The 13,816-nt window shown below is 39.9% G+C and overlaps 1 protein-coding gene across 1 annotated transcript in view; it reads left to right on the top strand.

Moving 5' to 3' along the window:
* Positions 1–13,586, top strand: part of LOC104486627 (visual pigment-like receptor peropsin) — a 30,798-nt gene extending 17,212 nt beyond the window's left edge. Inside the window, exons 3-6 of the mRNA XM_010129362.2 lie at positions 6,775–6,874; positions 9,130–9,234; positions 12,203–12,426; positions 13,091–13,586. Of these exons, the coding sequence (XP_010127664.2) occupies positions 6,775–6,874; positions 9,130–9,234; positions 12,203–12,426; positions 13,091–13,531 (870 nt within the window). The 3' untranslated portion in view covers positions 13,532–13,586. The remainder of the gene's footprint in view (positions 1–6,774; positions 6,875–9,129; positions 9,235–12,202; positions 12,427–13,090) is intronic.
* The last annotated feature ends 230 nt before the right edge of the window (positions 13,587–13,816 follow it).

Genomic DNA, 13,816 nt, shown 5'->3' with positions numbered 1-13,816 from the left:
CATGCCACCCAAGCACTGCATCAAAGCACAGACTGCTGCTTGGAAAGGGCATTCATTGCCTAATAGTGCTCCCACAGAACCCAGAATTTCCAAAGCCTAAGCTTTGATTCTTGCACTAGCTTTTCCTCTCAGAGTGCTTTGAAACACCTTTTTGTTGTTACCTTTTGTGGAAAATAATAACATTCCTCATTGTTCTGTGCTGATTTTTGTTTCTAAGAGATTAAACATCATCTCTCAAAAAATGCTGTCCATCACTTAACCTTCATCGTTCAAGATCTTCTCACCATGGGGCTGAACATTCATGTTCTTCTGGCTCCTCTCTATATGCCACATCCTTTCCCCCTCACATTGACTCATCTTCTATTTCGCAAATATATATTCCATTAAGTCAGTACCCCACTAGTGTGTAGGAAGCAATTTGGGTCCTGACCCTGATCTTGTGCTGACTGAATCAGTGACAAGATGACTATATGACACAACATCCAGTGTTTCCACACCGCTGTCCCTGGAGAAGGTGGCTTTCCAGATAGCTCTTTAAGGCCAAGAATAACCTGTATCTTTTACGCTTCCCTCTAGGCTCTTCTTGGGCTACTAGGACTCCTTGGCAATGCATGTGATTCTCCTGTTAGCATCTGTCAGGTCCAGCTTATCATACACAGTTGTGATGTGAAGACCCTCACAGCCCATACCCATTTTAGGATGATAAGCATTTTCTTGGGATAAATCAGTTATCTTCTGTTTCTCTGGTTATTTTGGTACAGGATCCAGAGGAGCCAAGAGTACCAACCTGAGGAAAAGAGGAAAGTTCCTAGTAGCCATGCAGCTTTTTCAGGCTTTCAGGGATGTAGCATGTTCTTGTCTTGGCCATTTAATGGCTGAGCTGGCACCCTCACTAACCTGCCCTGCCTTGTGCCTGGGAGCTTTGTGAGCAGAAGAATAAGTTTACTGGTAGGGATTCAGACAGCAATCAGAGATGACCTTGTATTAGCCTGATGGTGGCCACATAAGCAGATTCCCTCTTGCTGGGAAACAGCACAGACAATTGTACTTTGGAGAACGTGAAGGGTCACCTCTAACCTCTGGGCTGTCCTGGAAGAGCCTGTGAACAGTCTGTGGGACCTCTGCTTACCGTGAGATGTGTGTAAGTCTCCAGAAACATTTACAATGATACTCTGAAAAGGCAAAGATAGTACTTCTTTACTTTGAAAATAAAAGCATGACTTTAATCTGATGTTAATGGATCCCAGTTTTTGGGGCAGGATCACCACAGGCCGCAAAGCCAAGCCTCGCTTTCTGTGGAAATGTAAAGAAGAGACAAGTCACTCATGAGGCTGTTTTCTTCTTTTATCTGTCTGTCTAATTTGTTTGTTTGTATTAATGGTGCTGCTAGCAATAAACAAGTAGTCTCTGAATTAACATCATTGAAGTGGAGAGGACTTTTGGCTCAGGCTCAGTAAAAGAGTTTTACACAGTGTAGCGCAGATTTTCCCAGCGGGCAATGCTAGTTTCCCATCTAGTGCTTCTTAATTTCCCTGCACAGTAATTCACAGAAAGGCAATGGCAATACTGCATTTAACCTGAAGATGGGAATCTCTCCACTATATCTGGATCATCGAGCTACATGCTTTGTTGCTTCCTCCCCATTCATTCTACATGGGTGGATGGGAGAGACATAAAATGATGCCCTGGTCCCACGGCATCAACGCAGAACTAGAAAGCAGGTGCTCCCAAGCATGTGGAGAAGAGGGTACTTCATGTAAGATTATAATCTGATGAGGCTGTGTAAGGAAATTCTGAAAGAAATGTCTGTCTGTTAAATGATGTGCACTTGGTGGGGTTGTTACCTTCATAACTGTGCTTGTTGGTATGGTCATGTACTACTAGCAGTATAAATTGTGACCTGACAGGACTACAACTCTAATAGTTAAAAGTCAGCCCAAAGTAAGTATACATTGAATCTCATTTGATTAACTCAGTGTATAAACCTAGAATAACTACAAGCAAACAAGTAGAATTATTCTGGTTTCCCTAATATTGCTAAAGCCAAAGCCTGACTTGCATATATTAGCTTGCACTAAATGTACATTTAACTACACAGTATAGTTAGTATAATTACATATCTGTACACATAATTGTATAGACTAAATATTGTATTTGTATTTTTCCTGTCTTTAAAATATAGGCCATCAACAGAAAGCTATAATCACTTGGTGAATGCAAAATACTGAGTGTCTGATGCTCTCACTTAATGATTTAAACTACCTACCTGTAGCATATCAGTTCTCATTGTTTATTAGTAAATGAAGTGCCGTTTGTGTCAGAGACCTATAAAGGCTTGGGTTAATGCAGTCACCTCTAAGAAGAGCTACCCTTGAAGCCTCCTAAGACATTTTAAAAGGCAGAATGCAACAATGGCAGAGCAATGCCACATGAAAAAAAGACGTTGTGGAAACTGTGGTAACTGATAAGTCTCTTTCACTTCCTGTATTGTGGTAAAGCTTAAAGAAACAATTTGAGTGCTTTAGGAATACTATGCATTGGAAGTTTTATGTAGTCTTCCATGAAGCCTGATTTTGATTCCGAACCTTGGCCGCTCTTTCATTTGCCAGAAGAGTTACTGTAGTCCGGTTGGCACATTATTGGTATATTGGAGGGATGGGATAGTTATGTTGCCGTTAGACTCGAGTGGAGTATTTTCTCACTCACTGCAAACTTTAAGAACTTGTTAACTTTTAAAACATACTCTATTCAAAGGTACCTACAATTGGTTTTCCAAATGTATTTCTTAAAGACTGATTTAGGTGCTTTTTTGTCTCCTGAGGTTGATGGAGGTTTATTGCCATTATCTATTTACAGTATGATCTTGGAATAATCTGATCTATATTCAAAAAAATATTCTGAGAGAGCTTATTGTGATGACTTTAAATATGTGCAACGGGAAAAAAAAAATCCCTGTTTAAACGTTATATTTTTCTTTACATATTCATTACCTTATACTTAACAGAAGAGAAGGACAGGACATTGTCTGAAGGGGAACAAATGCCCTTCAGGAAATTGCAACAGATTCACCAGCTGGCCAGAGGAGGGAGTGATGCAGCCTTTCTGGCTGCTGGGATCAATGTTTCAGCCTAAATGGAAATGTAATAGCTATTTTGGCAATCTGCTTTTGTGCATTAAACTTTGATTAATCCAATAATAAGAACAATAGGTTATATTTTACTCTACCTATCTACTTTAAATGAAGACAACCCTTACGGATCCAGTAGGGATGCATAAGTATTAAATGTAGTAAATTGGGGCACACCCAAGCTCATAGCTAAAAATTTTATAGTGCACTGGGGATTACTCACTCTCCCTGTGTGGAAGAGAAGCTTAAAAACCAAATTTGCATGCAGTAGGAGCTTTATGCATCGTGAGTTTTAAATAGTACACCAAAATATTAGTAAGATTTAAAATCAGGAACAAGTATAAAGCAGAAAAAAAACACAGCCTTTTCTTCAGTTGTTTCTTAGCTTCCAGGCAACATAAAGATAATGAGCAAGTTCTGTGTGTATCTATATAGCCAAGGGAGTAATATTCATATAGAGCTGAGAGAAAAGCTTTTAAAGCTGCTAATCTATTCCTGTTTCTTAATGGGTAAAAATGAAAGCTGCTGGATCAAAATTACCATGCAATCATCAACTTTGTGTTTATGTCAGAATTCACTATTGCCTATTAACACTGCTACTATTTGATTGTAATTAATAATAGGAAGGATAAAATTACATTCCACAAAAATGGAGGAAATATTATGGCTGGAAGGAAGGAGCTAGCTGGGGGGTAGGATATAAAAAAAAAGGAAAACCAGAACCAGGAGAGAAGAGCATCAATCTTCCGAAGTAATTATATTTTATCTACTATTCTAGTATTTCCTTGGCTGTCATTCCATATATCTTTAAAGATGCAGAAAACTGAGAATATCAGATATTTTTGTTACCTACATGTATTAATATCTCTGCCTATAGAAATCAGGACTATGCTAAAGTAGTTTTTCTGTTGCTGATTACTTTGGGTTCCAAGCAATCACTGCTTGGTAGCAGCTGCTACCTACAGTCAGTGTTGTGTGCTCAGGAGCTGGAAAAGAAGCAGAGATCTTTCTTCCATATCCAGAAGGTGTATGCTTGAAGTAGGTAGAGTAAGATGCCTCTTTTTCTTCTAAAGAGTTATGCCTAAGTGACACTAATATAAAAGTATTGCAGAATCAATAGATTTGCTGGGAAATGGCATATGCATAGCTAGGCTCAAGAGCTAAGTCATCACCAATAGAAGTTTGGCAGGGACAATACTGGTTTGAGGATCCTGCTCCCAAAAGCCCTAACCCTGTTGGATGCTCTCTCGTGTTTTAATGTTCTGGAAGCCATGGCCTCTGTATGGGCTGTTCTGCAGCTTGAGAGGCACCACATTTACCTCCTTTACTCATTTCATCCTGGCCGTTAGGGCCGTTAGCACAGCTGTCCCCAGGAGGCTGCTGCCACTTCAGCTGCTTAATAGCTGTATGGCCCTGGTCAAATCTCTGATTATAGTCCCCATACTAGCAGAAGAAACAGTATTTTGATGCACTGAAATGGTGTTACAAAGTAGAGTGAAAACAACACATGGTGCTGACAATGGCTTGGTCCTATGACCTATGTTGATTTAGGTAAAGCTGCATTTTTTTTTAGCAAGGCATCACTCCAAAGAAAACATTTTGGCTTGTTCTTTCTTAACGTGAAAGTTTCACCATAAATGGTAAGGAGCAAGAGTATTTTTAGACACACTTTCCTCCCTTGTGAGTGTGCTCAAGGGCTGTTCAAACTGGTTGCTTAATATAATTGTCTCTCTTTGGTCTGACATCAGGGAAGGGGAGCTGGAAGATTAATGGTCACATCTGCAGGTGATAAAACATACACCGAGATGTTTCAGAAAAGCTCAACCAGTTTCAGCACAGGAGGACTAAACACTAAGAAGCTTGTCCTACTACTTCAGTATTCAATCTCATAGCTCTTTGGACTTAATTTCCAAAGTGTTTCTTTGCATCATTGCTGAAATACTGCTTTCTTTCTAATCTAACAACTAGTGCAATTGATTAAGCTTACGCAGCATGGCTTCTCAGTACTCCTTGTCCACGCTGTTTTCTGTATCTATGAAGCATTTTTAGAGCAAAAGGAGAAGTGACAGCTGTTGGTATCACCAATGCTAACGAAATGCAGAGCGCATTTGCATATCCAGGTATTGCACCAATCTCCATGGCACACAGTGGGCCTGATTCACCCAAGTGCGCCTTCTAGCAAGTAGCTGAGATATTCAAGGAAGTCTGTTTTCTGGTGTAAGCATTATTGCATTTATACACCAAGCATGAGTTGATTTTAAGTGGAGCACAGGTGGATGTAGATTGTTGTAGTGGCAAGTCTTCCATCCATTTAAAATGTGGTGGGTCTGCAAAAGTTGGCATTAAGAAGTATAGAGAGTCAACATAAGGGCATTAGTAGCAAGAAAAAAACATCAGTGAAAGAAATTATGAAGCAGCACTTTTCTAACCCTTCACCCAATTTAATTTATACAATCTGCCATGGTTTCAGCTTTAAGCCTGGATTAAAGCCCCAGATTCAGCTCTGGGATAAACTGAATTCAACAGGAGTCGTGCCCATTCACACAAAGACAGAGTTTGTTCCCGTAGAATAATGATGTGCCTTCCCACCGATGATTTTACTGCTTGAATGCCAAGTTATAGTCCAGAGACACTTACTTAGTATTCCTGCTGCACTCGGTGTAAAACTGGCACCTCCAAGAGCCCCTCTGCTCTGGTGGGTTTGGTATATCATTGCAAGCTTTTTAAGAAAAGGACTGCCTTCAGCGTTTTGCCTGGATCATTTCCCAGTCATAGAGTGCTCCCTAGCAGATGGCTACATCCATCTCCTCTACAGTCAGCAGCGACTTCCTTCCTATAGCCATAAGTGAAGCGAGCAGAGTTGTAACCCTCCTGTGCGTCTATCACGGAGACATTGACGTCAGTGGGAGCCTACACAGCCGTACAGCTCTGCCTGCGTCAGTCAGAGGTGGTGAGGATCAGGGTTTAATAAACAGCAGGCAATCAGCAGCACCAACACAGAGACTCAATCTGTTTGAATGATTTAGCTGTGGATGGTTTTTTGTTTTGTTTTGTTTTTTTTTTACAAGCTTTTCTCAGTCAGCCAAGCCCATTACTTCCTCTGTTCTTCCCTCTTTGACCTAAAAATCATAGGTTCAGTTTGCAAGTTTGCTCTGCCTGAGCAGGGTGGCTGCATCCGCTGCCTTTTTGCCTCTTCAGGGCAAAGCAGACAGTGTCCTTGGTCTCATTAACAACAACTCGTATCATCAGAATGTTTTTATCAACATTCTTCACACACAAAATCCAAAACACACTGGCTACTGAGAAGAAAATTAACTCCATCCCTGCTGAAACCAGGACACTTCTTTTCAGTTCAACCTTTTTCTCCTTCATTTGGCAAGTCATTTCAAGGAAGCATAGATTTAAGTGTATGTTTGCTTGTTTATTTTATATATGTGACAGGCCACTTACATAATTTTTGAACATTTACTTGCTCACTAATCCTATGGAAGATAACTGTAACTGACATTTTATATTTACCTGCTAGTTGGGTTTCTGGAAAAACTTTCAAAAGCATCAGCATGAAAGCAACAGGAGCAATCCCTATGGTCCTTTTCCCCTGCGGCTCTCTGCAGTAAGAGAACATCCTGCACTGCTTTGTTTTTCAGGTTGATGGCTTCCTGACACTTCTCTTTGGCCTGGCTAGCATTAATACCCTTACAGTAATCAGTGTGACTCGCTACATCAAAGGCTGTCATCCAGAGAGAGGTAAGGAATAAAGGCAGGTCCAGTTCCGCTTTCATAAAATCATAGAATCTTTAAGGTTGGAAAAGACCTCCAAGATCATAAAGTCCAACCATCAACCTAACACCACCATGCCTACTAAACCATGTCCTGAAATTAAACCTGGTGCAAATATGTATTTCTTTCAATCCTGGGCTATATCAAATATAAATTAGATGCACTGGAAACCAGAACATAATGCAATCATTTACCTTACAAACATGTTCTCATAGAATCATTCAGGGTTAACCCAAATAAGAGCCATTTTGGTCACTACAGGTTGAAGTCACCCTTGTGCCAAAGATACCACAGGTTCTGCTGACCCTCTGTATTCTTCAAAATACAACTTAAATGACTCTTAAGTGATGCTTACATTGGTGTCTGGATCTCACTGTAAGCAACAAATTTCATCTTCTGTGACATGATATTTGGCAAATTTCCAGTTGTTGATAAGATCCTTGGTTCAGAAGGCTGCCCTGCATACAAAATTTTTCAGTCTTCAGGGTGTTTTGCCGGGTTTGCGCACAGCAGGATTCACGGACTGCTTTAGATGGCACTGGGAACATTCAGACTGCACATCTTGCCTTCAGGTTTTGTAGCACTGTGCAGCCAGGCATCCCCACGTGCCTCTCCAGCCTCCTCTCAGTGGGTAGTTTCACACCACAGGAGATGAAAATTAATTCCACCATACCCAGAACTGACCATGACCTGACTCTGCCCGGATGGGCCCTGTCTCCCGCATCTGCAAAACATCATCACCACAGCCCTGCACCCACACTTCTTCCTTCTCTATTGCCCTGTTGATCTGTAACCTGAATATCTCAAACAATCACTGTTCATTACTCTCTCTAATGCTACAAAGCTTTTACTAAACACTCTTTCTGGGTTTTTTTCCTAATTGCATTTATTTATTAATCTTTGGTATCAATGCCTCTGTAGAGCCATACAAGTGTCCCACTGTACAAATCTGGTCTGAAATCCTTTACATATTTCCTGCCCTGTGAAGCCCTCATCAGCAAGCCTGTATAAACCTGCTGTCATCTACCCCTTTCCTTTACGCCTCTTTACATCACCACACACACTCTATTTCACAGGATCAATAGAAACTTTTCCTTAGCATTCATCCTGGATCTCCTGCCTGATGAAAACTTTGACTTCCACTGGGAGCCTTATGTAATCTCTCTTCTTTATACCTACACTTTTCACAAATTCTCCCTAGTCTTCCTTTGATCCATCTATAGATAATGTATTATCAATTTTCATGCCTTTATTATGACTGGCTTGCACCATCTTTCAGGCTGGAACCTATTAATGTCTGCAGGCGAAGTATGCATAAATACACTGGAAGCATCATACGAGTTTTTCTTTCTAATAGCATGAGTGGTATTAGCTGTGAAAAGAACTTCTGCAGGGAGGTCCTTTTTTTTCACAGGAAGTTCTTCTGCAGTTTGTTGCCATGGTAGACCTGTTGAAGGTAATTTTCAACACAAACTGTTATTGGAGCTGCTAGAATTTGGCTGTGATGTATTCTGTATCCTATATCTTATATTCATTGCATAGTATGAAGTCATATTTAAAACCTACATTTCTCTTTTGCAAAGCTGTATCACGTGTTCATCTGAGGGTGTGCATAATTTATGTTTGCTTCTTGAGTTAATCTGAGCAAGTACCCTGTGTAACTTTACAAAAATATTGAGGAACAGAGATTGGTAGATGCATAAATATTTCCAGTGTAAACAAATAAATAACCACAATGTATGGCAACAGCAGGACAGATTAAATAATTAGTATTGCCTGGCTAATATAGTTTGAACATCTAATATTTTTTCTCCTTTTTAACAGTGAAAACCTTGAAGTAAGAAAATTGTCTGAATTTAGACTTATCTTTTTGCTTCTGTATAAAACTTAATATACAAAACTTAATATACAACTGTTTCCTGCTTCTTAGACAATTGCAAAACATAAGTCCGACACTGAATTTGCTAATTCTGCAGTGCTCAACAAATACATTGTCTCCTGCTAAACAGCCATTCAGTTCCCCTGTTCACAAATGGTCTTGAACACAAGCCTGACCAATGCTTTCAAATTTAAGCTTTTCTTATTAATATGTATTTGTTGTCTTAATATTTTTGAAATAGCTGTATTTTCCTTATTACCTGTTGGTAGAGGAGTGCATTTAGATTTCAGAGATACGTTTGCCTGTCTAGATATTATTTTCTGACTAAACCATGCCATTGCAGGTCACTGCATCAGCAACAACAGTATGACGGTGGCTCTGGTTCTCATTTGGGTAGCAGCTTTCTTCTGGTCAGCAGCTCCATTATTTGGCTGGGGCAGTTATACAGGTAACACATATCTTTCAGTTGTGCTTGTTTGGCACCTCTCCACTTAACTGAACAAAGATATTTACCTTTCTTTCTTGCTGTTGGTGATAAACCAGACCAATTATCAGTGGAACTGAGAAAATCATTCAACATGCATGACATACGTGCAGAGTGTTGCCTGCTTTGGTATCAGCTATAAAGAGATTTTTTTTAAGATATCACAGGAAAGACTTGGACCAAGTGCATATTACCTATGAAAAAAAAAAGAGGGGTCAGAAATATTTGGCATGGTTAAGCAATGAGATAAAGGAAACTATCAAAAGACATCCTTCAAAAACTGTCAAGATTAGGAAGCTAGAAAATAACACAAGTTCCAGCAAGTTAAACTTAAAACTATAATCAGGCAAGCCAGAAAGATTTGGTGAAACAGTTTGTTGAAAATATGAAAACTAACATAGCAGAAGAAGAAAAATATGTCAGAAAGTTTGTCCATCCAAGAAGTGATTAGGGTGGAAGATAAGGCCATAGCAAAAAAAAAGTGGGGGAGCGGGGGGGCCGGGGAAGGAAAAATTTTGAATAGTGAACACTGCTGTAATTCAATAGCTAAGGGATATTCCCACACCAGAAAATTTCCTCATGCGGAAAAGTTGGAGGAATTGTCTCAAATTAAGTCTCTAAAAATTCCACAAAACAAATCTCTAGGAACAAATGGTAATGATAGAGGAGTCCTAACGACCAAAATCTTGTGACTGGAATTGCCCAGCAGTTATCTGCCTGGATCCTGTAGGCATCAGGATCCTTTGAGAAGTCATGAAATCTATGAAGATGTATTAAAGCAGCTGTGTGAAGATATCCTTTTACGTATTAAATACATAAGCTTTGAGGTATCTCTGGACCCTGAAGTATGGGTGTGAGAAAAGCATCCATTTCTATGATTGGTTAAATCTTCTATCCTTCCCTAACCAAAATTCTACCAGGGTTTAGGGTCAAATGATGTTTTGCTTGAGACAAAACCAAACTCAGACTGTTCTAATTTTATGTCATGTTTTTGGACTCTGGATATGCCAAAATTGGGGGGTTTGGATTGATCATTTTCTATGTATCTTCCAACAATCTGTGTTTTCTTTAGACATTAATCTCACTGGCTTTTCATTTGGAGAAGGATTTTTGAATGTCCCTTTTTGGCGTTAAACTGGAGCAAGGGACTGCTTGGCATCACTGCCTTGTCAGGGCATCCAAGTGCCCGCATGGAGCCTGTTTGTACTTTGGATTCAATTCCTTGACAGTGGTCTTCAAGAGCACTTCTAGGAGCACTTTTCCCTACTGAGAACCACAGTGGTTTCAGGTTCCTGGGCTACCTGACTCCAAACACATTTCCATTGAGGGCACAGGTGGAGATGTGGGAGCCCAGCAATGGCAAGTCCAGCAGCAGAGCAGGCCACAGCACATTACACCCGGCTGCCTCGGACCTCTCACTTCTACACAGCAGCTGCAGGGGTCCCCAGGGCCCCACTGATTTTTGGAAATGCCACTCACCAGTGTCCCTGAGGAGGGAGAAAACACAGCTCTGAATTTTGACTCAGAGAAAATCTGCAGGATTTTCTTTTCTTGTTATCTGGAGGCTGCTTTCATTTTTCAGTCAAAAGTTTTCACAAAGCAGAAACCTGGCATTAAGTCGGATTTTATGGTTATCTTTGAGGTCTACTGATCTTTGAGGTCTACTGATGAAAAAGGCAAAGGAGACAATCTATTTCTGCTACTGAACATATCCAGACAGCAACACCTAGAGCTTTTGCTGATAAAAATACCAAACTCTTTTTTGATGAGAATCATAAAAGAGATTTTAATCTTTTGCTCCTTTAATTAATCCTGTTTAAACCTCCTATCACCTGTGAGGAATTAAGGGATTGGTTTTTTTCTTTCAGAATTATCACTGGATGTCAGAAAAGAGATCTGTTGCTAAATCATGCAGGCTTCACCTCCATTGTATCTCCAGGACTTGTTAATACCTGACTTACATAATTTTCGTTCATGCTTCATTTATTTGAAATTCAATTTGCTGCCATAGCTGTCAGGAAAAAAAAAAAATCTTTTTCCACTTAAAAAGAAAAATCAACAATTCACCTCTAACACCATTGAACTCAAGTTTTCTATCATGACACATTTGCAAACACTTCAGAGGGTCTAAAGAAGTCAACTGTTATTCATTTTTAAGAGGAGACTGCACCTTATTCCCACTGCCTTTCCCTTAAGTACCTGATGAGCTAGTGTCCTTGGGTAAATCCCACCAGCTGCAGATCCTGCAATCTGCCTGACTTCATTTTTAACAGCCTCCAGTTCCTTTGTAGTTGCAGAACTGTACGCTTCCCGTTCAGCAAAAGGTCTCACATCCTTAAGTATTTACTTGTTTCGTCTTCCCATAATCTTTATCATTAGCTGTATCAATTTGCTTTCATGGCTCTTGCTACAATAAGAATTTCATTGCTTTTTTGTTTCTATTAAAAAATCTCAATGTTTTTCTTTCCTACCGTGCTATATAAGTAGTGACTTTTTACATTTGGCATATTATCTCTTCACAACTGCTTTTTGTGCTGTTACAGTGCTCAACTTAGGAAGTTACTATGTAGAAGATTATGACAAATAAGAGTAGGTAACACTCAAGAATATCAAATGCACTGAATGATTACCATTTTTTTTTTCTAATAAGGTGTCACAATTTCCTATCCTGAAGCAACAGTTTGTGCGTTGCGGATTTACACTGGAAATCTAAACTGGATGGGATTATAATACACATTAAAACTTGTTACAGTCTAGCTGGTCTTAAAAAATTGTTTATGTGGGAAATTATGTCACAGCTCATTAAATCAGAAAGATAATCCATTCTTCAGTGCTCAAAAGAAGAAAAATACAGCACTTGAACTGATAAACTAATCACTCAAAAGCAGATAAATGTTCTAAAAATGCTAACCAACTTATTTTTTCTTTCCAGATCGCATGTATGGCACATGTGAGATAGACTGGGCAAAAGCCAACTTCTCTACAATCTACAAGTCCTATATTGTCTCCATTTTTATCTGCTGTTTTTTCCTACCTGTCACAGTCATGGTCTTCTCATATGTATCAATTATCAATACTGTCAAGCTAAGCCATGCATTAACAGGACTGGGTGATCCCACAGACAGACAGAGGAGAATGGAGCGGGACGTCACCAGGGTGAGTTTGTGTTTCATGTTGGGTGGGATTTATCCCAATGAAATCTCTCTTTCCAAAAATTGGTCTCAACTAGAACAGTAGAGAACAAAACCAATCAGCTGCATTTCATTTCTCTGCACTCTGTAGTGACAGAGTCTGAACTCAGTGAAGAGTATGACGTTTGTTTAAATTCCTACCCCATCAATTGGCTAATATTGGTGCTACATCACATGTGAAAAGTAATCTAAATATATTTGGAGTGGGTTATACAGCACAAAACCAAAAATTTGTTTTGGCATATGCTCTTTTCTTTCAGAAGTTACATTACTTCTGAGCATATACAGAAGTTACAGTGGAGCTTTCAATTTACTTACCGTTGACTTAAGTATACCCAAAACCTTCTGAAATCATATAAACATACCGGGGACTGTAGCTATTTTCATTCCATTAGATGAGGCATTGCTCAAGCACACCACCATACAAAAGTTGATATATAGCTTCTAGGTCTACCTGGCTCCATCAAAGCAAATCTTTTGCTTACCTGTATTCTCCTGTGAGCCACACCCTCAGGACAATCTGGATGTTTCCCTTCCAGCCAAGTGTCCAAGCTACTATTTCCAGTGTATTGCTTCCCTGACATAGTCTTCCAGAACAGATTTAAGACTATTATTCTTCTGTCTTTTAGGTTTCTATTGTCATTTGCACAGCCTTCATTATTGCCTGGTCACCATATGCTGTCATCTCTATATGGTCTGCCTATGGTCACCCTGTTCCCAGTCTTACCAGCATCTTGGCCAGTTTGTTTGCTAAGTCTGCCAGTTTCTACAATCCTATTATCTACTTTGGAATGAGCTCCAAATTTCGGAGGGACATTTTCATCTTGTTCCATTGTGCCAAGGAAGTCAAGGACCCTGTGAAGCTCAAACGTTTCAAAAACCTCAAGCAAAAACCACACGAGCCCTCTCAGAAAGAAGAGAAGTACGCAGGAGAAATGCACCCTGCACCAAGCCCTGATTCCGGGGTGGGAAGTCCAACCAACACCCCACCTCCAGCAAACAGGGAAGTGTATTTTGGTGTTCTCGACACACCATCTAACAACCCTGATATTGAATGTGATAGACTGTAAATTCTGCAGCCACTTAACACATGCACCCACTTTGTGTTCAGGAAGACCCTCATCAGATCAGCGCTTCAGTCATTTCCTAATTCCCAGTCCATCTGTTTCTTGTTATAGCACGGATGACTATACAGCTCAAGCAAATCAGACGGTAAAGCGATATTTTCCTTCTACATAGGTACAAAACACTATGAAGCACATTACAACGTGGGCAGCACACCCAGTGCCAGAAACATTTGATTTTCACATGCATGCAGGAAAAGGAAGACTGACTTGTGAAGAGCAGGCATTAAC

This window comes from Chlamydotis macqueenii, chromosome 3 (assembly GCF_036417535.1).
Source record: "Chlamydotis macqueenii isolate bChlMac1 chromosome 3, bChlMac1.mat, whole genome shotgun sequence".
Classification (NCBI taxonomy): Eukaryota; Metazoa; Chordata; class Aves; order Otidiformes; family Otididae; genus Chlamydotis; species Chlamydotis macqueenii.
This window is presented reverse-complemented; position numbering and strand designations above follow the sequence as displayed.